Source organism: Phoenix dactylifera, chromosome 1 (assembly GCF_051530095.1).
Source record: "Phoenix dactylifera cultivar Ajwa chromosome 1, Ajwa_hap1_PhDact_Kaust_v1.1, whole genome shotgun sequence".
In the NCBI taxonomy this organism is placed as follows: domain Eukaryota; kingdom Viridiplantae; phylum Streptophyta; class Magnoliopsida; order Arecales; family Arecaceae; genus Phoenix; species Phoenix dactylifera.
In genome coordinates, this window is record NC_143190.1 from 6,537,804 (window position 1) to 6,565,356 (window position 27,553).

General features: G+C 37.1%; 1 protein-coding gene across 6 annotated transcripts; it reads right to left on the reverse strand.

The window, feature by feature from the left end:
* On the reverse strand, positions 1 to 26,250 carry LOC103709146 (plasma membrane, autoregulation-binding site, misato segment II, myosin-like, tubulin/FtsZ protein). 6 transcript variants are annotated; one of them, XM_017843354.4, is made up of 12 exons: positions 25,962 to 26,052; positions 25,754 to 25,860; positions 25,357 to 25,439; positions 24,138 to 24,239; positions 21,923 to 21,968; positions 12,123 to 12,201; positions 7,148 to 7,517; positions 5,970 to 6,216; positions 4,221 to 4,463; positions 4,032 to 4,151; positions 446 to 852; positions 1 to 322 (listed from the first exon to the last, which is right to left on the reverse strand). In XM_017843354.4, exons 3-12 carry the CDS (start codon positions 25,426 to 25,428, stop codon positions 59 to 61), a joined length of 1,950 nt encoding a protein of 649 aa, XP_017698843.2. In that variant the 5' UTR covers positions 25,429 to 25,439; positions 25,754 to 25,860; positions 25,962 to 26,052; the 3' UTR covers positions 1 to 58. The 6 variants fall into 6 exon arrangements, with proteins under 6 accessions (XP_017698843.2, XP_008792588.2, XP_008792583.2 ...); XM_008794366.5 differs by lacking the exon at positions 25,754 to 25,860 and adding an exon at positions 23,702 to 23,751 and having other exon boundaries at positions 25,962 to 26,018; XM_008794361.5 differs by lacking the exon at positions 25,754 to 25,860 and having other exon boundaries at positions 25,962 to 26,250.
* Positions 26,251 to 27,553: the final 1,303 nt, after the last annotated feature.

Below are 27,553 nucleotides of genomic sequence, written 5' to 3' on the forward strand. Positions count from 1 at the left end.
TGTTGAACAAGTCATTCCTCAAATGTAACAAGTATAATGTAAGAGAGATACCAGTGTCTCAGCCCTTGAATGCGTCGGTACACAAGCATATGATACTCTTTAACTCGTGATTCCACAAGCCCAGTTCAAGCAAAAATGACAAAGATATAACCATAAAACTATTAATCAGGATAACATAACAATATAAATCATATATTTGGTTAGAGTGCCAGCTCTGCAGACAATGCTCTGATCCCGAGGAATCCAATATGACCAGATGGGCTAGGATCTCCGATGCTGACTTGCTCTGACTTTGCTCCAATGTCATTTGTAAATTCAGACTCTGCCATGAAATTTCATGATCATCCTTCAACTGAATACAGAGCTTTTCATGCAAGCATGTCTCATGAAGGACATGGAAAAACTAATCTGAATCTGATGATGTTTCGGAGTGAGAATCAAATACCATCAACAATCTAGACAAGAACTCCCCCATGTCTTCTACCTCATCTTTTCCAAAGCCCCAACTTCGAAGCAGCTCAGCACCTGGAGCTCCTCTTGCTGTCCCATGCTTGCGAAGGTTCCCCAGCCTTCTCTCTATGAGAGGCATGACAGCCTTACTTGACCGTAGCCTTGCAGCCATTGGGATAGAATCAATTTCGAGTGATCCTCTTGAGTGAGCCCCTTCACTTTGATTGCCCAACAACTCACCATGCCGGCCGACACAGCTTCCAAAAATTGATGGAAAAGGCAGCGGTATTGGAAGTGGGCAAAGGGCTATCGAGAGATATGCTAACTTTGGCTTTTGAGATCCACCAAGGTATGAAGCATTTATTGCATCCTTCACTTGTGAAATGGAAGCCCGATGATCACCTACCAATCCAAGATCAACAAGGAGCAATGCATGAGTTATGTTAATGTGAATTTCATCCGAATCAGAAAATACAAAAGCAAATTAAGCAATCAACCAAACCAAACCAAGACTACCCGTACCAGTCCAAAAAGCTTAAAGGAAACAGTAACTGGAATAAAAATGAAAGAAAGAATGTGATTTCTCAATAGAAATGATAGATTTTACAGGCAAAAATTATGGCCATAGAGAAAGGCTCCATTTCAGATCGGCATCATTCTAGATATATATTTCCCTACCTTTTGATGGGTGTGCACACAGAGAAACATCTGCCCCAACAGTAACATGCAGATGCTATCTATTTCAATAACCCACGCTGTTCATTGAAATCTATATTACTAGTCCAAATACCTCCACCTAAATGCAAATATTTGGGGTACTTTTTATTGGTGTAATGCGTAGTTACAAAATGGGAAACCTAACAATAACTAAGAACTATCAGATATAGCATACATGACTAGTATCATGGATGGCTATGATTCCATCATGCTCAATATAGCTAACAGAAAAGACAATGAATGCCGTATGATTTGCCATCATCTTTTTCTATATACGAATTGCTTGGTGCATTATTCAATGGACAGCTATGACCCCATTGCATGTGATGCAGGTAATAAATTGATTTAGGGCGAACAATCATGGTCCGAGACACCAAAGGGTGAGCATGTATTGTAATGGAAAGAATCACTTATGCAATAGTTTTTCATGGTCCTTGTAATTATGGGTTGGGGAGTTGCAGAAAGTCATGGACAGGAATTTCTTGATGCATCATATTTGTTCTTCCTGGGATTAAATTAAAATTTAAGATGGCTGCTAATTGTTACAATATCATTATCCAAGTAAATTATATTCAAAACAGTTCTCTCTTTTTAGTCTTCTACTTTAATAGCTCTTAGATTTATACTTGATTTTCGATCAAGAAAGGTTCATTAGACATCCCTAACTTGATGAACTCAAAATCTAGGCTAGTTCGAAGGCATTCCGGTAACCATCTTCCCCAAATGGTACTGGGTACTGAAGAGAAAGTGCACTTCTTTTATGAGGCAAACTGCCTTTGCTCGCTAAACAATGGAAATCAATAGACGTAAAGGGTGTATATCAATTCAAGTTAGGTTGCACTCACATGAACAAGTATTAAAAGAGGCCATACACATCCATGTTAAAAGTGAAACATCCATATATTGAACCTAAGAATCCCATCAAATTTGCATCTTCCAAGCACTAGATTGCAAAGTTATAACCATAAACATCAAAAGCCTTATATCAATTATTGGTGGTCAGCTTTAAGAATCCTCATTTACCAAGCATTCCTATATAGGACTAACCATGGTGTTATTTAAAGTTATAGATTAGAATAAGGGGTTTGAATTGGATACCACTGAAGAAGTTTGGCCAAATACTAGTATGCTACACTGAACAGTGATCCTACATCTGAAATTAAGACAAAACATACTATATAGTATGTCTTATCTTCTTACATTGCAAGGCTTGAGGCTGGAGTTTTGCATTTTGGATAAAGGTTCAATTCCCCAAAGTTTTTTTTAACTCTTTTATTCCAAACCTAGACAATAATTCAGATCCAAAAGAAACACTAGCAGGTCAGTGCCAAAAGACAGGTTGCATCAGAATTTCAATTAGCTAATTGCTTTAATAGAACAGAGTTCCAAGGAAGGCGGAACCATCCCTAACTACCTAGTTCAGAGCACATCGAGCCATACTGACGGCGGACTAGGACAATTTCAGCAATAAAATCGAAAAACCGGTGGAGGGGGAGAAGGAAAAAGAGAGAGAGAGAGAGAGAGAGAGGGGAAGGGAGAGCAAGAGAGAGGGAGAGGGAGGTGGTGAGCAGCAGCTGCCGAAATAGGGCCGAGGGAGGGGGGAGAGAGGACTTTCGAAGCCCTCTCTCCTCCATGCATCAGAATAAGGCCCTTGTTTCGAAAAGAAATAGGAGCTTCGGTCCTTTTTTTTATTTGTTTAAGTTAAGTTGGCAGTGTCTTATTATTTTCTTTCTTTTTGCAATTTTTAATAATAATAAGCTCAAAAAATATCAAAATGGGACCAAAGCCCCTGTTTTCTTTCAAAACAGGGGTTCTAGCCCTATTCTAACGCACGGACGAGAGAGGGCTTCGAAAGCCCTCTCTTCCCCCTACCTCGATCCTGTTCCGGTGGCCGCTGCTCAACACCGCCCTTTCCCTCTCTCTCCCTCCCTTTCTCTCCGTCCCTCTCTCTTTTTCTCTCTTTCCCTCTCCCCCTCCCCCTCCCTCCACCTCTCTCTTCGCTGCTCTCCCACTCTCTCCCTCCTTAGGTACGTCGTCTCAATATCGGTATCAGTTGGTACGGTACGGTACGGAGCCGGTTCGGCATACCGAATATCGGTACACCCTTAGTACCATGTATCGATACTGAACCAGTATGGAATGCCCCGTATCGTCCGATTCGATACGCCCTGTACCGTCCGGTTCGGTACAGTACGGCGTCCTTTGCTCCCTCACTCTCCATCTCCCTCCCTTCCTCTCTCTCTTTTCCTCTCTTCTTCCTCTCCCCCTCCCTTGCTTGTTTTCCTGTTGGTTCACACTGAAACAGCATGGCATGGGGGCATGCCGGTTTTGATACTACGGACCTTGGAACAGACAAAATCTCTTCTACATCATATGTACTTTTCAGTGGTCAGATATTTCTATTTTAGTTTCGTGTAATCTAGTCCATCCCGATTGCCATCCTTGCTATATAGCTCTTCCTATGATCATCTCCATCATGACCTTCAAGAAAGACAAATCAAGAAGCCTATAACAAGGAAAGAGATAGTTATAAACTGGACACTTAATATACATCAAGGAATCAAATTGTAATGACTATTATCTTACATAGTACTGCACGTAAGCTGAAATTAACACTATTAGTGAAGTTTAACTCAACAATTCCATAATCTAATTTTAATGCTTATTTTCTAAAACACGGTATAAAGAGACAAATAATGATAATAGCAGAACAAAACTACCACACCAAAAATTCACAAACCAAGTTGTGATGTGTGCCAAAGTACGTATCAATGGATAGTGGCTTGTGTTTGAGAAACTTAGGAATGTGGAGAATGGTGAAGAGAGCAAACTTCAACATAGTGGTCAAAAATAGATAGGACTACCTGAATGAAGGGCTCCATGGATAATCAATGATTCTACTGCATGCAAATCATCATCATCTTCTTCAACTTCTGGGGTCAAAGGGTGCAAGTTCCTGTGTATGGATCCTTGGTTGTGTTCATCTGAACGTTGAAAAAGTGAGTACCTTGTTTAATTGTTAAGTCAAACAATAAATTTCAACAGTAAAATACCTGTCAAAGATGGAGCTGGCATGGCCGTGTCCAGAATAGTCACCATGTTTTGCCTTTCTTGACCTGCTAAAATGTGTACAATCTCACCAACATCAACAGCACCAGAAACATATGCCGAGGTTGCAGTTGGTCCAGGCAGTTCCATCCGAAGGGGAATACTTATTGAGTGTATGGAAGCAGCATAAACAGCACTGCTGTGGAAAAGCTTCTGATCATCCACATTAAGTACAGAGGATAGTTTACCTTACAATGTAAAATACAGAACCTATTAGCTGGAAGCAGAAATATAGACGCAACCATATGTTCAACACCACTAGAAAGAAATATATATAGCAACATCGAAATTTTATGGGAAAAGCAGCAAGACCAAAGGATGAGACAGAAAAATCCATTCTATGTAAATAAGTATGCATGTGCAAATAATGTTTTACTCTCGGTAAAGCCGTGATAGACCAACAGAGACCAAGTGACAACACATTCTATAACAAAAAAACACTTTACTCTGTTATATCAATCAGTATCTTTGATGTGGTTGGTGATGTGATGCTTAAGCATATTCAAGTTTAACTGCACCTTGTTCGTGAAACATGTCAAGCTACAAGTTCTATGCTAGTAATCTCTTCTCCAAAATCCATGACACTGGAAAAAGTGTATATTTCACCATAAGTTTTTCAAGACAATAAATTACTCATACAGCACAGGTGTTGCAGAAACAGATTTACTTTCAGAGCATTACTAGTCTACCTTCGATGTGCTGACCTTGCAATGGAGCCACACTTGCATGCCTAATTCGCACCCTTAATGCAAGTGCGAGAGTTCAAGAAACACCTGCTAGCATTGTGAATGCAGCATAGGTTACTCGATGAGTCCTGATTCCAAGCTCTGACCTGAAGCCCACTCAAGGTGCAGCTCACTCATAAAGCAACACGAGTGGCTCCAGATCTGAGACCAAACAAGGACATATGGCATGCCTAGCTTTGTGCTGCAGTCATAGCTAGGAAAGTCATCATATAGGCAATGGCTAAACCTCATGCACACCAAAGGTGCACTTGTGCAAGAACAAAAAGATGACTTAACAAAGAAGAAGTGTAGAAAGTGCAAAATGTGCCGACAAAGAAACCTTGCATTCTTTAGAAAGCAACTTGTCTGCGCACTAAGTTGCACAGATGCGAGCCTTTTGATTCCTGTTTTCCTCCAGATTTTTTAGCGACACTCTCAATGTTGGCATTGTGACACACCCAACGCCCGTGTGAATGCAGGGCCAACTAAGGAGCTAACGTATTTTCTGTATAAAGACACATAAATAAGTAGACTTCATTAAGAAACACCAATATCTTTTAAAAGAAACTGTGCTAAGAACCACCACCTTGTCACCCATATAGTATATGCAATTTGATTGGCTATAGATGCATTTAAATCATTTATTAGTAAAAAGATTCCAATTTATATATATCCAATTTGTATGGTGGCTTCAAATATCTCATTAAAGCATAAGCAACATTATCTATTAAAATTATATAAATCCTACTTTTGGTGGTAGACATTCATGTACAGACAAGTAGGGATTTCCTTGGGTAGGTGGATGCATATGTTCTCCAGTCCATACCATATCCGAAAATAGAGCCACGATGAGAGCATTGTTGATGCATGCAGTTCTTTTAACCCCACAAGATTAGTGTTAAACTGGTACAAAAAACTAGTTAAAAGAACATTAAAGCATTTAATATATCTAAGCATAAGCGTGCGTACTTCTTAGAGAAGGCAATCCAACTGGTACCATCAGTTTACAGAAGGAAGATAGCCTTGAAAAAGAGACGGCATCATGAAGAACTCTTGTTATAGATTCCTTCTGGCTCACAGGAAATGCATAAGCACCAGGATCTCTTGCAGCATAAAGCAATACTGGTGTATTTGTATATTCATCTGCAATATTCTCCAAATATTCTGCAGCCACACTGGAAAAACCTCCTGAATCATCAACAATGAATTGAATTCCCTGTAGAAGTAGCATATGATTTAACAGGAGGAAATCTTATAGTATATCATGACCAGTTCATGATAACTGGTTGAAGGACAGTATGCTTCTAAACAGTGTAGTGAAAATCATATCAAACATAATTTTATTAAATTAGTTACTCTCGGGCAAAAAGATGAATTCTAGATTTAACAGACATATTGATGTTAGTATCGGGTAAGGTGAAGATGGTTACAAACATGACAGAGAAATATAGAATAAAGGGCTCATTTGGTTCGCGGAAAGCATTTTCCCTCCTAGGAATATGATTTCTGGGAAGAAGACTCCTAGAAAGAGAATGCCTGGGAATGTACTTTTGGCATGTTTGGTTAAACATGGAAAAGTGACAGATTTCTAGAGTGCATATGTTTGGTTGACCATCCACTTTCCTGAAAAAGTTGTGTAATTCCTATTATACCCTTAATAAAAATTAAGTCTTTAATGCCTCTTTAATGCTGAAGGGCCTTTTTGGAAAAAAATAAAGATGGAGTGATTCCCGCCTCATGGGAAAGTAACTTTTCCATGTTTCTCATAGGAAAGTAACTTTTCCATAAAATGTGGGAATTATATTCCCATGGAAATACAACTTTCCCATCTCTTTCCTTTGAAAACTCCAACCAAACAAGAGGCATCTCATTACTTTCCCGTTGACCACACTTTCTCCTCTTCATTTCCCGCGAACCAAACGAGCCCAAAGAGAAAAGGGGCAAAATCTGTGTAGATCTCATTGATTTGGAAGGGCAAAATCAGGTTACATGGTTGACATGTTAAATATAGAATAAAGAGAAAAGGTTAAATTAATGCAATAATTTCAGGGGAAAAGATAATAACTTCACTAATGGCTAGCTTATTTTAATTTTTCATTTTCAGGTGCTGACATCCCATATAAGAAAGTTAATGTAGGGGAGAAAACCTGAACATGGTCACATTCTTCAACAAAGAATCGAAGCCTCTCATTCATCTCTTCTATTTGCAGCCCTTCTGAAAGAACATCCTTTCCAATTCCATAGTTGTCAAGTTTCTGGACATCAGTCCATGAACCATGCAATTCATAGAGGCTCCTAGGATGATACTGAACTTTAGAAAAGTCTGTCCAAAATTGAACCCCACTTTCTAGGCACTCAACCAGATCCTTATCCTGAATTTGTTTCTGAGGACTGGTCTTCTCTTTGTCAGGATCATTTGCATAAAGAGCTGATTTCTGCTGGTCTTCTTCACATAAGCTTTGCAAAAATAAATTCTTTTTGTGAGGTTCTGCTGCGCATCTGGAGACATTGCCAGTCCTGCAGATTGTTAAAATATAGCAGAACAATATCAGGAAAATATACAAGCGGAAGATGGATGAAGGCAAACAGTAAAGGAACAATTCTGGTCAAAGGTAACTTTTACAGGATAGGATGAATAATCCCAAAAAAATCTGAATAGTGAAAAAAATACAATGGAAAATAAAAAGTATGTGTCCAAGACCAATAAATGCATGCCTCTCATTGTGATGCTAGTTGCAGCCATCCGTTCAGCCCCTTCCTTCCAAGGTCTAACAACTCATCAAAGAAAAAAGCATTGATCCCAAAAAAATTTTGATATTTTGGCAAGTTTAAAAAAAGGACAACAAAATGGATTTACATTGTTGTTTTGACCCAAATATGGCTTTCATCAAATGAATTCACTTGAAGCTCATCAAAAATGCATACAAAGCTCATCAAAAATGCATACAAGGCTGCACTGCATCAGTATTAATTTTAAGTTTATATTTCATTCTTCTTTACCTCCATAATCCCGTATCTTTAAGATCTAAGCTACATAAAGCATTAGCTCTATTTGAAGAAATGTGAGCATTTCAAATTATTTTCACAATGTTTTATAAAAACATTAATTTCAAATCTAGAAAACACTATATGTCATGAAAAACTACAAGTTGTACTAAAAGGCTCTAAAAAATCTAAAATATAATTCAATTGATCATTCCCTATTAAAAATTTTTGAGTCATGCCTTCTTTAATCTTCAAAATATCATCCTTCAAACTATTTTGATCCTAGACAAATCTTGAGCCAAATAAAATTCTGAATTGACATAGTAAAAACAAAACCGTCAACCTTGTCCCCTCCCCCCCTCGTCTCGTTTTACATGTATTTGCACCAGTGACCAAGCCCAGCCTGTTTCAAAGGCTAGGCCACACGTCACCAGCTCAACTACCACGGTTTTGACCAGGCCATCCCGTTTATCCATACCTCAAATCCCATAATTTCTGAAATCTCATTCTAACTTCCTAAAAGATCACCTTGCCCCGACAGCACTTTAATCTTTTCTCCAAAATCCTCTCCGTTCCCATAATCTTTTCTTTCCTTTCCCAATGATCCCCTTCCCTTTCCTTTCAAGACTTTGTTTCTCTACTAAATTTCTCAACCCCCACCTATGTTGATGATGTCCAACGCTCACCTTTGTTTTAAATTTTTCAAGCCTTCTTCCCTAATAACAACTCAGAAGACCTTGCCCCTTCCCTCCCTAATTTTGACATGGAGCTCTATGAGTCAGATTTCGGTGGATCCAAGATCCAAGACTCCATGGAGGGATCAAATATGATGGTGGAGTTAGATGTATGCCCTAAAAGCCAATCTGGCTGACACACAATTTATTCTGAAACATAGTATTATACTTGACTTTATTCTTATTGAATAATAAATGAGCATTTTTTTCATTCATATTGTGCATGTGTCTATGAATCGTCCAAGGAATTAATAAAATGATGATGCATATTCTCAAGAGTTGAGAATTTGGACCATGTGTCATTGGTGATTTCCTAAATGCCCCCGATCGATGGATCATCACGAGGACGGTGACTGATCCGATGAGATTAGTGCACAGATCACTATCCTTTTGGATGGACGAGTCTCGAGTCCACAGTATAGGAACATTGGAGTGATAGTGCAGGTGCTTGTTAGAAAACAAGGGCACTGAGCGTGACCAAAACAAGAAGTCACTTGGATTTCTATCCACTCGTCAGTGACTTACTTGATGTTGTAGTAGTATGACTGGTCCTTTGAGCTGCGGTGCTTCGGCTATTCACAGTGAGGTTGCTATAGTTTGACTGCACATATACATGGTCTCTAGCCATATAGATTCTTGTGGTGCAGATTAGCTGCAGTAGATTCACTGTAGGAGTAGGGTGTGCACTTACAAGGAATCTATCGACATTGGTAGATAAGGAGTGGTCCTATGTGATTTATGAGACTGAGTTCGTAAGACCTCAGCTGGGATAGTATGTAAAGTGGAAAAGAAGTTTTTCACTCTCGAATTAAAATCGAATAAATCTTGACATATGACAGACGATAGGGTTTGACGAGTTATCCATGACATCCACGATAGAAGGACTGTATCATATGATAACTGCACCTAGAGATTCATCTATTCCATTCTGCTAGGTTGCTACTATATGCTGCTAGATGTCACTGGTGGATGGTGAGACTCACAGAAATTATCTTGATAGTTAATGATCCCTGGTGAGATGAGTTGGAATTGTTCTAACCCACTAAAAAGAGTTTTCAATGATATTATGATAAGGATCACAATATATCTCACTATCAGACAGAATAGAACCTATGGAGTCACACATATTAGATGTATTAACCGATCTGATGGTTGAATTGTGATTTGGAATCACAATAGTTCATGATTGTCAATTTGATTAATAATTGGTTTCACCCACTAAGAGTTAGTGAGTTGAAAAAGGAATAATTGCAATTAAATTGCAATTTGATTAATCAATTGAACTTAATTAATTGGGCTTGATCTTATTAGATAAGATTTAAGAGTCCTACTTGGAGTAGGACTCCTAGAGTCCTAATTAGATTAAGACTCAAATTATTAGAGTCCTACTTGAAGTAGGACTCCTAAAGTCCTAATTGGATTAGAACTAAAATTATATGACTCCTAATTGGATTAGGACTCCTAGAGTCCTAATTAATTTTGATCTTATGGATAAGGATTAAGAGTTCTTATCCAATAAGGACTCTTGGAGGCCACCTAATCAAATCCTCCTTGGAGGATTCGCACCCAAATGAAAGGAGGGCCCAACGCCCTTACTTAAATTGGACTAAGGTGTGCGCCCCTTATTGATTTTGGGTTGATGGCGTGGGACTCTTCCTAATTTTTAGGAAGAGCCACGCCTAGGGCATCATAATAAAAAGAAAAGAAAAGGCCCCCCCCCTTGGTTCTTGTTTTAGGCGTGCGGCCCTCCTTCTCCCCTTCCTCTTGTTCCACCACAAGGAAAAAGAAAAGAAGGGGCGTGGCCTTCTTCCTCTTGCTTCATCCTTCTTCCTCTCAAAGAAATCAAGAGTTGATTGAAAGAGAGGATTTCAGCCATCAAAAGTAATCTCTGCAAGGAAGCTAGCACCCTAGGGAGATTCAAAAGCTTGGATTAGTCCTCTTCCTTGTGTGGATACCCGTATAAGCCGGACGCGTGTGCGGCTTCAAGCGAGCCTTTCAATATTACCACGATCATCAGATTGCGGCGAACATCTACCCGCACAAGATGAAGATCAGATCTTTTCCTTCAAAAGTATTTAATCTTAATCTATCTACGAACGGTTTAAAAATACGTTCAAGCGATGAACTGACCGTACATGTGTCTTCCGCTGCAGTTTTAATTTTCTACGACATGCATGGTTTCCTAACAGGTGGGGCCTTCTTACTCTTCCTCAACAGTCCAACAACAAGCCTTCTTACTAGGGCTGAAATCGAAGCGGATACTAGCATATCCATATTCATATTTTATTTATTTGACAAATACAAATATGAATATGGATTTTAATCGGATGCAAAAGTTCAAATCCATAATTGTTTTAAATGGATATGGATACAAATCGGATACCGAAAGCATGGATATAGATTCTGATATAAATCGAATAATTAAACTTTATGATACAAAATCAAAAATGCTACTAAGTGAATGATAAATCAAGTTAATAGCATGTTAATATGGTCATTTATTTTTCTTAAAAGTTCATTAGTGCCATATAAAACTAAATAGGGTTATAAATGGAATCGAATATTTGAATACAGATCGGATAGTAGTCTATCTATATCCATATCCATTTTTCTTTATAAGATATAGATATGGATATGGATATTAGTTGAATGCTCAAATTTCTATATATATCTAGATAAATTCGGCTACGAAAATAGATCCTGTCAGATATTATCCAATCCACTTTCACCCTTCTTACTCTTCCTAGGCAACATTGTCTTCATCCCTCCACCAGTTAGCCATCAGAAAAAGGAGAGGAACATTGCTCATGATAGAGGTAAGAAGAAGCAAACAACTAGAGGAGCTACAGTTTCAAGGGATTCTATATCATTTAAAGTTTAAAGAACTGACTCAAACAGGTCAAAACCAGTTCAACCCATGAACATTGAGCAATCGACTGCCTAAGTCACCAAGACAAACAGGTTATTACGATCTACCAGTTTTCAATCAATTCGACCCACAAAGGTGTTCAATTGATGGCCCAACCTGCTCAACTCGTCTGGATCTTAAAACACTAGTCTATCAATCTGAGCAAAGTATCACCCAAGAGCCTTGTTAGATTTTATCCGTCCACCTGATTCCCTCCCCAAACTGAAGAAAGGCTCGGTTCTTGTAACCATAACCATCAAGAGAAGTCTATCCTGACAGTCATAGCCATATTTTACAACATTTTTTGTTACATTTGATGGATCGCATGAACAAATTTGGAATAAACAAGCGAATTAAATACAAATGTAACTAAGAGATGACCTTTATCTAGCATATAGTGATGAGCAACAGAGAGAGAGAGAGAGAGAGGAAAGTTTCATTGGAGCTATCATTAGTATACTATCCAATCATCTAGAACAAATAAGGATGCCTTACCATGTAACAATATCTGTGGGATCATATGTTGAAATGTTGTCAAATAACGAACCTGATGAACTTAGAGAACCAAGAGATCCTACAAATGACATGGATACCTTAGTGAATGGGAAAGTGATAGAATACAAGTGTAAGGGCATTCAAAGTATAAAATAAATACAAATCTAATCATGGACCGATCACGAGATCGATGCCTTTTGATAAAACATTAGGAATTTAAAGCATATAATAGAGACCAAATCACTAGCAAGTGGAACTGTAATAAGTGTTCATTTGTGGTCATTACTGAAAAGTTGATATGAGGATCTACCATGAATTCATAAAATAATACAGTACACAAGAAATGTAAGGGGAAGCAATTAGGCCTTTACAATTGCAAGTAGAAATGTCAATATATCAGGAAAGGCCAGCCCAATAAGCCCAAGGCACAACCTTAAGATACACAGGGCATGGACTTTACTTTTAGGCCCATTAGCCAGTCCAACTCCTACATCACTAGGTCCAAAAGTAAATCCAGGCCAAGCACAAGCTCAAGGTTCAGACTGGACAGAGCCTTTACTTTATTTGCCCGATGGATCAGAACAAAGAGCCAAGATGACTCCTTAACAACACCCTCTGAACAAATCCTCTTCTTATCTCCCTTCATAGTTTTCTTTCTCCTAATGGCCACTTGTCAGGACTAGGCTGGCTTGTTAGTAAAGCCTCTACATACCACCAAAGATGCAGAAATAATGATGCCTCCTAAAACTACATCACCTCATTTTCTCTTCTATATAAGGAGTACCTAAAGATAATCAGAAAAACAAATTCCATGTAAGTTTTTATTTATCACTACACAAATCCAAATGTCAGATCTTTCTGGCTTGTAAAAAATTGGAAGTTATCTAGCATAAACAATCTTGACGTATCCAAATGGGTCTGAATATTAATGTGCTGTCAAGTTAAGGATGGTCTGGAAAACCTCATACCAGCCTTTTTTCACATTGATCCATTATTGTAATTAAACAGACATTAGATTGGAGAAAATTAATCATGTTAAATGAACATGAAAAGTGAAAACATGGGCATGTAAGACACATACTGTGAATTATGTTGCAAAATTGATCGACTCCTTTATGAAAGTACAAAAACAACAACACAATATGAGTTGGAAGGGACCGTGAGTCAATTTGTCACAACTTAGCATAGCTAATCATGGTTTTAACATGAGCTAGCATCCATTTCTCGGGCGGCATTAACAAGGCTACCTGATAGCATTAGATTTAATGGTCTGGTTACTTAGTTAATACTACTTGCTATTAACATGATCCCCTTCGAAAGAAGAATGTAGTATTTGTAATGTTTGGTTACTCAAGATTTGCTATTATGCTATTTCCATAACATAAGTTCACTGGATTGAATTATAAAAAGTCATGAGACACATTAGGCCATAAAAGAACATTCAAGGTGAGAGATGATAAGATTTTTGAGTTAATTTATGATAGAAATGAGTCACACACCTCTTAATCCTTCTCCTCTGGATCTCCCTCTCTTCTTCCATTAACTTCATTTTGCTCAGGAATGATGCCCAATGTTGCCAAGAAAAAGAAAGCAAAGGCTTATCAATTTTTATGGAGAGTTGGAGACACTCTAATGGTAAAGTTTCCTGATTAGAAACCTAGACATTCCTCATGCTTTTTCTCCTAGGCCCACTGTATTAAAACTTATGAAAACTAAAATGTTGGGATGCAATCCAGAACGATGAGAATATGCACCCTATGTGATTTCAATATCAAGCACAACCGCACAACACTTATGATAGGCCCAACACCCAGAGGCAGTAGAATATCCCCTCAAAATTATAACCTTTTTGTGACTTCCAACCTTGATCATATGTTTCCATATATAACTCAAACAGTCTCCTCATGCAACATTGAAGTGCTCACTCCGCAATATACTTCACACTGGGTTGAAGCCGTCATGGCTATGTACTGTTTGCTAAAAGCAATCCAACAGTCTCCTCATGCCACATGAATTTTGCAGTTTCGCTTGTCTAGAACAAGAAGCTAATATTCGCCAGTGACTATCCTTCCACCTTTAGCTCTTTGAAGCAACATCTCCAACATTACCTCAACATGAAATCATGTAGTCCCTTCATCATTTTCATCACATTGGAACATATTATAGTAGTAAAGTATGCTTAAAATATATCCAGATATGCTCATCTTAATGATTTAATTCAATTAAATAATAACCAATTTTTCAGTGAGCGAAGATGTCTCCAACTTCCAATAAGGAAACCACCATTCCTTTGTTATATATGAAATAAACAGATCTATTTTCAACACCCAAATGTGCAAAAATTCAATGAGAAGCAGCTCGACTACATGAGGCATCCCCATTTCAATGAAAGGGAACAGAGAGTGTTGGTAGAAATAGGCCAGATTCAACATTAATCATAGAAAATTATGTCATTTTCATAATTCTTATAGTAAGCAATTAATATATTCATTTTTTGTCCCTCTCACATGGCAAAAGATTCTCCTCTATATCTTATTGTAAGGAGCACTCAGCTTTATCATTTTTTGGAATCAAGTCGACAATTTCTTATCACGTCATCACTCTAACCCAATGTCTTTTGGAATTAATCCATTTCAAAGGACATTTTGCATAGCGTAGCATAAGGTTCAACCATTAGTTTTATACTTTTCCCTAGCTCTCAGCCACATTCACTTTCCTTCTCTCTCCAAAACCTATTGAAAGAGGAAGCTATAAAGGGTGAGTGTATATTAAAAAATATTATACTTATAATTTTCTCCATGTATCCATACCATAAAAAATTTAGGATTGAATGTTTAACATTCATGTGCATCGTATGCATGCTTACATGCCTAGATTTATTTCTAAATACAAGATCTTTCTCTAAGCACCTAGACACGCTATAACATTTTTCTCTGCTTTTGTTTTCTGTAGAAGCATCATTTAAATAGATGATATGAACCAACTTTTCTTGGTCATTATTATTTTTCGGCTCTTCTTCAGAGCACCACATTACCTAAAAACACCCTGCTACAGTACTACTATGCCCTTCCTTAAACTTTCGTTGCAAAAGATTGCCTCATACAATAGCTGAAGATACTTTTTTATTTGTTTCCAACCTTTTCCTCTCTATCTCACTATGGCCACTTCATGGCCTAGGTACACCCTAGAACTTTTTCTTTCTTTCTAAATTTGTTTATTGAAATTTGAAAGGCTTCTACGTAGTGGTTTTGCAGCAAACCAAGCAAAACTCAATTATTTTAAAGATGTAACATAGATGTCAAAGGGCTTTATCTCATTATTTTGTATTTCTTTGCTTACATGTGCATACAACTCTCATCTAATTCAAATATGAACAGCTCAGTTCTGGGCATATAGTACTGAACAAGTACAGAACCAAGTAGGTACGGATGATCTGTCCAAGATGCGGCAGGAGCAAGTCCGAAGCAATTAAAACTAAGTGAAACCACCCAGTTCCACTCGGCCTGGACCAATTCCTACTTAGTTTTAAACTAATAATTGAAGAGTGAGAGGGGAAAGGGCCTTCCTCACCACTTTCTCATCTCCTTTTGAACTTCGAAAGGCTTGGGAGTGTGGGAGAGTAAGGAAAAGGAGGGATTTTGCAAGTGGACAGCTTAGATCAAAGAAGAAAAAAAAAAAATTTCTTCCCTTCATCTTCGTCTTTTTTAAGCCTAAAATTAGGGTTGAAATAGAATCAAATACGGAACGGATTCTAGCATATCTATATCTATATCTATCTTATTTGACGAATACAGATACGGATGTTAGTCGGATACAAAAACTCATATCTATATTTGTTTTAAGCAGATACAGATACAAATTGGATACCAAAATTATAGATATAATTACGGATACAAATTGGATAATTAAATTTTATGACCACAGAATCAAAAATATTACTAAGTGGATGATAAATCAAGTTAATAGCATGTTAATGTGGTCATTTATTTTTCTTAAAAGTTTATGACCGCTATATAAAATTAAATAGGGTTACAAATGGAATCGAATATTCAGATACGAATCGGATAGTTGTCTATTCATATCCATTTTTTTTATGGATATAGATACGGATACGAATATTAGTCGGATGCTCAAATTCTATCCATATCCGAATAGATTTGGATACCAAAATAGATATGGATGGATATTATCTAATCCACTTTCGCCCCTACCTAAAATAGACCAAAAGCTGCTAAAATGGAGGAGATCATGCGAATGTTTTATTTTGGTATGATTTCATGATATGCTACAAATTTAAGTGTGATCTAGCATTGAAGAGATATCATGATTTTTCATTGATCATGTAATTTTTAGATCAAAAAAAAAAATATTTTTGATTTAGAATAATAATAACTTCAAAAATTTTAAAAATTGATAGCCTGTTTAGGGATGTGCATGTAACTTGCATTTTTCTGCAACAATTGTTTAAATTTGAGTATGGTTATCACTCCCAAAATCTAAGTCCAAATTCAAATAAATTTCAAAAATAAGTATTGATTAAGGCATATCTATGATCTGAAAAAAATATATGTAGTGCCCTTGTTATGGTTCTAATTAATCCAAATTTAAATTAAATTTCAGATATTTTAGAACTAAATATTAATTTTTAACTAAGAGCTAATTAAAATATTTTAAAAATAGAAAATATAAAAGTTCATATAGGTAATTAGAAGTATATTATGGAGCAGTTCAGCCATTTTTTGCAGTACAACATAAATTATCAATTTTTTAAATATGTAACAACTTAAAAAATTTAATTTAACTAAAAATAATGAAGTATTTAGCTATGTGTATTGGTAATTGCGACAGTGGATCCTCAACACACACCAACATATGATCCATATATATATATATATATATATATATATATATATATATATATATACACACTTCAACTGCAACACTTTATTTGTGCAGCTACTACACAAAAATAAGATGGCCATCCTAGTATCAAACAAAGGATCCATATCAAGGTAGCTATCCAAAAGGCCCAAATTTCATATGCATCGGCGGGCTCAAGTCCAAGCCCCTGACTATGAAGAAGATCCTAATATCTATGAGCAGCACAGACACTCCATCAGGACTAGATATTAGCAAGTTATAATTCAAATCTATCTGATATATGTATTGTCAAGCTTAGGGGTGCAAATAAGCTAGCAACTTACGAGTCGCTTGAGCTCGACTTGGGTCCAAGCTCAACTCGACCCGACTATTACGCAACTGGAGTAGAGCTCGAGTAGCTCGAACAATTTTTTGAATCGAGCTCAAATAGCAAAATACTTGACTCGAAGGCTCGTGTATTTTAAAATATAATATTATGTTATATATTGTTTCAATCATATTTTTTAATTATGACCAAGGCTCGAATTCGAGCTCGAACTTGAGCTCGAGAATGGCTCAATTGATATTCGAGTCTAGTCGAGTCGATCTCGAGTATTGTTTTTTTTATATATCAAGTTGAATTCGAGCTTAGATATTAAGGCTCGATCGATCTCGAATCAAGTTTCAAGCCCGAGAATTTTGAATCGAGTCGAGCTCGAGCATCTAGCTACTTGACTCGGCTCGGCTTGATTGCACCCTATTCAAGCCAAAAGCGATCCATTATCTATTTTTATTTATTACAATTATATCTAGCAAGCAAGAGTCTTGGGATCAATATGAAATAAAATAATAAATATAAAATAATAATAAATCAGCTTAAAATCATATCTCGAAGACCCTACACCTTAAAATAATCATAACAACAAAAAAAGAAAAAAATAAAAAAATGTACCGGCATGCTCTAAGCATCGAGTGTTGATACTGTATAGCTTAATACCATACCATACTGGTACCAGATCGGTATGAAACCCAATACCAAGATTGCAAATATTGGCTATCTGAGCCTGGTTGTATCCATAAAAATTCTTTAGGCCCTTTAGGTCATTCAAGTGTGATGCTAGGACAACATGATCCAAACCCAACCCCATACATCAGGATCTGGGTTGCATGGGGTCTAGGTTTAGGCTAGTGCAAGATAAAAGAGAAGTACATTATTTGTTCAGCATTTTAAAGGACGACAAATAATGACAAGGATGACAAGTTGAGAGAACTAAGTATTGATACAAAATGTATCACCAATTTCACCAACAAGAATGCGACTCAACTCTAATTGGACTCTCAACCTACAAACAAAGAAACGTTAACAGCCCACCTACCATCCAAACATGGCAAAGAGGTGAGTGATAGAGGAGTTGGGGATCTCAAAGTCGTGTTTTCATGTCAAATTAGACCAAGTCAAATTATGTGAAGTCATATAGTGTCTGACCTATTTTAGACCATGGTCAAATCGAGCTGACTGAGTAGGATAGGACTATTACTTAGACCCAACCCAGATTTTCAAACTGGACATTCTTTAGACCCATACCTAACCGAGAGAAAAACCAGGGTGAACTAGGCCTAGCAAGATAAAAAGTGGGTCAAGTATCAGGGTTGCTCAACTCATTTCCAGGCCTACTTCCCTCTCAATAAGTGCTCAATAATTATTTTTGATATTTCAGGCACTTGAATGCAATATTTAGGAGTATATATAAATAAAAGCAGAGTACGTTAAGGACCTTCTTTATGTGAGCTGACTAGGAGTTTCCATAAATAGTACCAAGTAGGAGAGAATGAAATCAATTACTTTCTACAATGGCATTTTAAATATTTTGATGGATAATTAAAGAAAGTCTCATGGTCCAGTTTTTTTTGCTGTTAGCAGCACCAGTGATTGGAGCTTCATGCAAATGATGTTGCCCAGTATTGCCAAATGTTCTAGACTTATCAATTAGATAGGGGATTTGCTTCAATACCATTTTCATATTTACAACATCAAGGTTTGATATAGTGAGGATCAATACCAAATAGCCCAAGGGTGGAGAAGGTTCGTGCAGTATTAAGGATTGTACCAATAAAAGGTATTGATGTGCACACGTGCATGCACCAGCAACCCTTGGTATGATCTTTTTTGGCCTTCAAACTCTAGTTTTGGATTCTTATCAGATTTTCTTGTCTAAATGCTATGTTTTAGCAATAAATAAGGCATAACAAGCTAAATGCCCAAGTCAGGGTTTTCTATGTGTTGAAGTCAATAACATGCAACAATATCACATAACATCACATAACTTGCAATGTAAAATACATTTAAAAGATAGATATTAGAATTAGTAATTGAAATGCAAGTAAACAAAGAAGGAATATATTTATAATGCCACTTAAAATAGTAGCACATTCAACCCAGAACATTCAAATAATCACCACCATCATCAACGATCACATACTTGGTACTAGCTTGCTTACTCATTTCTTTTTCAATTTTTTCAAAATTTTTATAAATGTCGTGAAGTGCAAGTTCATTGCAGGCAAGTTCTTAAAGCATTCAACTCATTTCTTTTGGTGCATCATTTTTTCTTCTCTTGTTTTGGTGATTTAACAACGTTGTTAAATAACTATACATACATTAATTAACCAAAATAAATAATTTATTTAAATTCTATAATTATTTTTGCCCTTGGCTTTGGTCTAAGCATGTCCAAATTGCTTATTTGTATTGATTGTGAATCAAATTTTGGTAGCATGTGCACATCAATAGTGCAAAAATGGTCAAACATTAGTAACAACCCTGTAGCAACTTGTCCCCTCTTCTTCATGTTTTCACCTTCAAATTGTGAAAATACAAGAGAATAACTCTCAGCCCACTTCACAATCAGTGCCCACATGTATTGCCTACCAACCTTATTTTTTTCTTCAAAACTTGATTCACTCTCGTTTCAAGCAATTTGTAGAATTATCATCCAAACCAGGCTTCCCTTACCAACTTGGGGATCCCTACATCAAGAAGGCCTAATATGTTACATACCGCGTGCTATATGCAAGTCCATTTGGTATTTCAGACCCAGTGGATAATCCATGCTTTTTGAAGAGAATGATCAAATCCATCCTCTAACCAATGATAACCAGCTTTGCCTCATAATTACCAATAAATATACCAGGTTATCATGACTTATTTGTCAAACCAAAAGGCTTTTATTATAGAATTAGAAAGCCAGCATCATGAAGCAAGATAGGATGACGGAAAAAAGATTCACTATCTCCTAAGAATTTTCTTTTTTTTATTAGGAAACCCATCAAACCTTTCAAAATCCCCTAAGATAACTTAGGCTTGGATTACTGTCACAATAAAGGATGCTACATCAATAGAATTGATTAGGCAATCAAATGTTCTCCCATGTGAGAAGAAATTTAATTGTTATTTCATTCTTTAACCAACTGAACTGATGAACAACACAAATATCAATATTCAGCTCCCCATATGAGAAGTTGAGTTTTAAAATCTAAAAAAATGAAATAAAAAATAGGCAAGCAAAACCTATTAGATAATCTCATCATTGAAAGATGTTCCTGAAGACTTCTCCAAAGTCGCAAAAAAACATGGAATAATCATTTCAGCATCAGGGGGTATTCAACTTATATCAAGAAAAACACTTTCTTCACTTACACCCTTATTCGTGACAACAATGGTATTATTCAAATAGTAAGCAACTCAGTTATGAAAGGCATTACTATAGGTAGTAGATTGGCAAATAGAGGTCCATCAAAATGGACAGATGGTCCATAATTTTAAAAAGAAAAATGTAAAAAGTTTTGCCTCCCTCTTTCGAGCCCTGCCTCATGCCCACTTCTCTCCCTAGTGGCACACCTAGAGATGACAAGAGAAAGGGTCAATAAAGAAAGAGAGAGAGAGAGAGAGAGAGAGAGAGAGAGAGAGAGAGATATGAGAAATGGGGGAGTTATAAAGAAAAGGAAATAGGATGCACCTACCACCTTAGTCACCAAATCAACCACCATAGTCCCTATGTTACCCCAATACCACCACAACCACCAGATTTCCCATCTTTCACATTCTTTTTCTCCCTTTCCTATCTTGCTAAGGAATAAAAGTATCAGAATGGGTCTGAGGACAAGGGTTTAGAATATTGTATTGTAGGGTTAAATAATAGGAAATAGCATCATACTAGATTACTGGGCACCAGATATGAAAAAAACCTAAACCTCTAGCAGTTATATCTCAGGCTGTTGGGCAACCCAACTAGGAGCAGGCTGCCTATATAAGTCACCAAATACTAAGCAAGGTGCCTAGGGGGCACCACACCTAATGAGGGAGGCTAAACAGTTTTTTTTCTTAAAAAAAAAAAGAATGGTGATTCCAAATGTACCCAAAAGGTAATGTTTGCCATCATCATGCTTATAGGAAAAAAATTACTATATGAAGTCTCATATAGTCATTGCTTCTAGTTAACTGAAGGGGGAAAAGGCCAGCTTATCGTTTGGTGTGACTTCAAAGAGAGGTACATTAATTGGCTGTTATAACTTGCAACCTATGCACATACATTGCTATTGCTAAAAATGGATTTGTCCACTTTTTATGTGTCAGACAATTTTTCCCATTAGTGTACTATTTAAAAAACTAAGACAAGGTAAACAAGATGTACAAGTCTATGATAATTCTCATTAAAGTTTAATAATTAGACTTGGTAAGAAAATAATCTTGCAATTTATGTCAACCATGATTTTATCTAGACACAATCTATTCATTGGGATTGTTTTACTTATCCTACTTCAACATTTACCTTCATCAAGGACCATTCTTGATACACTTCCATGACATGTAATAAATTATCAAAAGAATCTACAAACTCAACCATGCATATCAGTAAAGTGATAAAAGAAAGGATAATCACCTTGAAAACCAACTGATATCAAACGCGGGCTGTATGTAAGAAGACCCTGCAAATACTAACCGTGTAAGAATTTCTGGAAATATTGATAATGAAGTATGATAACTGGGGCTTTTGATATTGATTTTTCTACTTCCTAAAGGAATTTGTAAAAATCAACTTCACCGAATTTTCTGACATATAACTGTTTCGAACATCTACATTTTAAAAACTTATTAGAAGAAGTTCAATGAGAAAAATACAGAACCAGAACCATAGTACAGGATAGCATCTTTAAGACTTCTATTGCCATCTAACTTAGTATAACGTAGCTTCAATTCTTCCTCTAATGCTACCAGAAATGAGATATATACCATAAGACAGGAATTAAAAAGAATGAAAATAATAACTATGAAAGAGATATTGAAAGTGTAAACTATTATAAAAAGGAGAAAAATAAGAATCTTTAAAACATGGTAAAATATGTAACAGAAAAGGTGGAAAAAGGGTGTATAAACTACGAGCACAACAAATCAAGAAAAATAAGAAAACAGCTTCCATAAAGATCATCAAATATATGACATCCACAAAAGGCATTAAAATCAGAAACTAAGCTTCACAAGAAAAGAAAGCACCCAATAGCACCATGTAGTTTCTCGACAGCACCATGATGAGTGACCCTATAATTGGATTTAGTTACCCCACTGATGACCTTGAAATCAGGTAAAGAGCTCATATTATGTAATTAGGAGCAGTACACATGGTTTGTAATCTTCACAAGAAAGAATTATGAATTAGGTCTCAAAATAGAGAATATTTTTCGAACTTTATGTGTGGAAAGATGAGCATCCATACAACCTCCAAGCTTTTCCCTTGAGTGGTTTCTAAGAATTATAAGGGAGGGAGGGAGTGGAAGATTTGTCGCAGTTCTTCAAACCTCCAAGTTTGGCTCCATTCTAACAAAAACTTATTCCCAACCATTAACTAAAAGGACCTCTGGTTGAAGAAGAAATCAGCTTCGGATGTTTAGAATGAGATGAACTAAGGTCATGAGACTCATAACTTTGTGACATGCACTCAGGCAGAAGAAGCTCCTAAGAAGTCTTGCTAGTGGATGGATGGAGGCTCAAAGGATATCTAGGAGAGACGATCAAAGATAGATTTTCATTTGCAAAAGTGATTTTTAACCTTCACTTCTAGGTAAAAGAATGGCAAGGACAATGGTTAGCTGCTCAGATTTTTCCAAGGGTAAGTGGTAACTACAAGCCAATTCATTGTTCTCTAGAAAAGGGGCATCTTACTGGTGAGTCTAAGAACTTAGAAGATGAGATGTAAACTGTTTGAAAGGTTTTGTAAGGTGAAAGGTTGCAAGTGGAGGGTCAATTGTTTTCGGTATGGCATTGCCATGTAGGCATAAGAAGGAAATTGGAGGTTGTTTCACAAAGGTTGGAGTACTAGGGAAGGATGACAATAATAATTCCAATAATAAATGGAAGGATTTTTCAGAACTTGAAACAATGTAAAACAAGAAAACGAACAAAAAGAAAATTTTATCCAAGGTTCGCCGTCTCAGTACCGGACCCCATACCGGTGCCACACTAGCACAGTGTCGGTACAGTATGACACAGTTTTTTTTTTTTTTGGCGTACCGAGTGTCGGTACGCCATCTGTACCGGATACTAGTACCGAACTGGTATGGTACGGTACGCTCCGTACCGCACGGTTCGGCCCATAGTTTTATCAATATCTAACATGTTCAAAATTAGAAGGAATCAAATTGGCAAAAGTGATCTGATTGCCTACCTCCATCATGTAGTTCCCAACAGCCTACAGCTAGGCTACATAAACAGAGCCTAGATAGTTGGAACAAATGAGAATATTAGAGAAAGCAGGAAAAAAAATGTGAACATATGGGAAGACAAAAATAATGCACATTAAAATTTCAGTCTCCAGGTTAAGTAAATAATAATAACATAACCAATGTAAACATAGAATTGCATCCTAGCACCACCAGGCCACCCTCTCATTTCAGTCTTTTTGCAAATTTGACTAGACCATTGGGATATTGAGATATAGTTTGATGATGTCCTCATCATAAATTGAGATTTATATATTCACCATGTAGACTTGTAGTCCTAAAATAGATTTTTCAAAAAAAAAAAAAGATGTCCCTTGATTGCACAAAGCATGTAGTTTTTTGACACAAAAAATGGGAGAAAAGCATTGCATTCAAGTCTACCTGTTGTGTTTCACCAGCACGATAAAGCACATCCATATCCAAGGATGAATTCTTGAAAATAGGATCTCCATGGGGTTCCTCAACCAATCCAAGTAACTCATCCTTCAAGAAAAAGAGTCATCAAGTCAACAGATTACTTCAAGTCATTTACATATAGAAAACGACAAATCAAATTCTAAAGTTACTATAAACATAAAGGCATTCACAACTAATATGTGCATTCTTATAATTTATCCAATGATTTGGGGATGATAAAAAGATAGCATATCTCAGCCATCCTTCTGCCTAGATATATGAATTCTATTCATGTATAGATGTAGCCAGAACCAAGAAATAGTAAATAGATAGCACTTTCCTTAATGTTTGAAAAAACAGCAAGAGCAGAAGAATCATTTACCTACATGAATCACCCAAAGAAGGAAGAAAAGAAAAGAAAAGGAGTTCTCAAAAGGAAATTGACTACAGTGCAAAAAGAAAGTCAGATATGTCAATAAGGAAAATAGCATGATACTGACATGATATCCTGAAGAAAAGAAAATATATGAACTAAAACACCATATTATATATAACATTCAATCTATACTAAATAACAAAAAAAAAAAAAAAATCTTGTAAAAATATATCTTATGCTCAAATTCCTGCATAATTATCCAACTCCATGACTGTTGGCGAGTCGCATGTCACTTTCCCAAAATGCTCTAGCACCACTAAATCAGGTAATTTGATGATTTAATTTACAAGTATACTCAGTTTATGAATATTAGCACCCATCATGAGAATTTTCCTCCACAACATCTTAGAAAGAGAAATAAGGCGAATGAAATTGTCAAAGAGCTTCTCAATCATTAGAGCCAAAGTTCTCTGTGACATGTAATGCACATGCCACAAGCTGGTGAAATTCTTCCTCATCGACAAAAATACACTTCTGGCACTACAAAATCTATGCAATGGACCACCATAGGCTTTCAAAAGATGTATAAGCATACATTAAGAAACTGATAAACATTGTCAAGATCTTGCTAATTTTGTTTCAACAATCTACCCCACCAAATTGTTGCAGCATTGTAATTTAAATTAATACCAAGGTCATCGAAGAAATTAAGCAAATACTTATGCAAGTTATCATCTGACAGGGATCAGATTACCAACAAGTAAAATACACGTGCAAGTCGCAACATGAAATAGATTACAGTGAGAATTTGGCAACCCTAAACCTCACCTGGAAGTTCCAAAAATGAGAACCGATATAATTTGCAAAATTGCCAACTTGGATTGTCACAATTTCCCTCATATTCTTCAATCCTGAAAAGCAAATATGCTAAAAGTTTTCCATTTAAGAATAAAAAGAAAAATCAAACTGGTGAAATAGAGAGTCCATGTAATAAACTGATCCCTAAGATACGAAAGCTTCAATTGTACATAAAATAAAAACAAAATATAATGAAACAAACCGATAATAAGGAAGCCCTAAAAGCTGGATTTGCATTGGTAGACAACGCTTAGAATATCATCCAGTGCACTAAATTAAAGAAACTCAAAAAAGACATAGGATGGCAATTTTTTAAAACAAATCATACAGAACGATAAATTAAAGAGAAGAAACTTAAACCTCGCACCTCTCTTTCTCCCCTTTCTTGAAAATCCAAACAAACCACAAAAAATCCAGAACGTAACTCTAATTAGGTTTCAGAAACACCGCCGCAGGAAGAGAGAACAAAAATCCCTGGTTCACGACCTTGAGATCAAGAAAGACGAAAGCACGACTGCTACGAAAAGAAAATAGCCCGGGCGAAAGGATGAGAGAAGGAAGAGTTCGAGGTGAACCTGGGATGGCAGGGCGGCGGAGAGGGAACACTCCTGGTGGCGAACAGTTGGCGGTTCACATCACGGCCCACGGCCACGGGATATAGGGCAATCTTGGGCCGGGCCACGCCACTGGTAGTCGGGCCCAGGCCCGAATTCCGTACGGCCCAGATACTTATCACGAACGCTATAGGCTGACGCCCGGCCTGAGAGGAGGAATGAGGAAGATGGAGGTGGGAAGGAAGCAAGCTATGAGAAGAGAAAGAGGAACGGAACACCAACGAGGGGGGGTTCTTCGAGGGAGCTAACCACTTCAAGTTATGAATACTTTTCTTTTATATGTTGTGCTTCCCCATCAAAAAAAACGCTATGATTTAGGACAGTGGACGGTTGAGGACCTGAGGTTATGACTGATTCAAAAAAGAAGGCAATAACGTGTACCAACTCCCCGATGGACATGGATGGAGATTATTATCAGGACCGGACCGGATATTGGACGGGTTACCAAATCACCAGTCTAACCGCCGGATCAACAAGTTGAACCGCGGTCACACCAAGTCACTCGAAACACGTAAAACTTAGAATGATTATAGAGAAATCACAGCAGAGAGGGAGCGGTTGGAGGAGGGAGAGAGAGAGAGAGCCGACCTCGTAAGAGACTTGGAGGAGAGAGAGAGCGGTCGGAAGGGCGTTGTCAACCAGCGGTGGCATCCGAAAAGATTAATTTCTCTTTTTAAGAATGACTCTGAATTGATTTCAAACTCAGTTAAAGATACTTTTAGGTCTTAAAAATTTAGTTTCACCTTGCAACCACTAGCCAGTAGCCTATGCCCGAAAAGGCCATGGGACGGGTTTGTCATCAGAAGTTCTAGTTTCAGCTTGATTGTGGTGGGAATATCAACTTCATGACACTTTCGTGCTTGAGGTAGAGATGAGAGCAGCTTGTGAGGGTATCTCTTATGCTTATCTTATCCTAGGGGCCGATCGGATTCAACTCGAAGGGGATTCGGCAACTGTCATCCATTGGATCTAAAGTCACGCCAGGGTTGGTGACAAACATCTCTTACTGCACAATATTCGTGGTCACCTATGGGATGCTCGAGTCGCTCATGTATTCCAAAAAGTGAATAGGGCAGCTGATCTTTATCGCCCAGCACTCCGGTGGTCTATTTTGAGATAGTTTGGAGTCTTCTCCGCTCCCCCCTTTTGTCTTCTTCTTTTTTCTAATTTTGTTGGATATACTCCAATAAGCCGGCTTATCGTTGGTACTAGAATAGTATGATGCTGCAATGAATAAAGACCTTGGACCGGCTTTTTCCTGTTAGCAACTCTGTCCATACTATAAAAACTCAGAACTTGTAGCCTCTGAACCCCAATAAGCCGATATGGCCGAATTCGGCCTATTTACCTAGTGGGCCCATTAGCCATTGGCATTGATTCATTGCTCGTCATATTAGATTTCCAAACAGTAAACTAACATGCCACCGAAAGGATGGTGTTATATATATATATAGATTGCCAAATATTTGGATTATATCCTAATAAGCCATCAATATTTGGTATCATATATATTTATTAGAGAAGGCAACAATTATCCTTTTAGCTTTATCGTA

Excerpts from the sequence above, each read along its gene's own strand:
- LOC103709146 (XM_008794361.5), bottom strand. The coding sequence starts at position 25,428 with ATGAGGGAAATTGTGACAATCCAAGTTGGCAATTTTGCAAATTATATC. Across the intron at positions 6,217-7,147 it reads AAGAATGTGACCATGTTCAG|GGAATTCAATTCATTGTTGA; the intron begins GTTTTCTCCCCT and ends CTACTTCTACAG. Across the intron at positions 4,152-4,220 it reads GCCAGCTCCATCTTTGACAG|ATGAACACAACCAAGGATCC; the intron begins GTATTTTACTGT and ends TTCAACGTTCAG.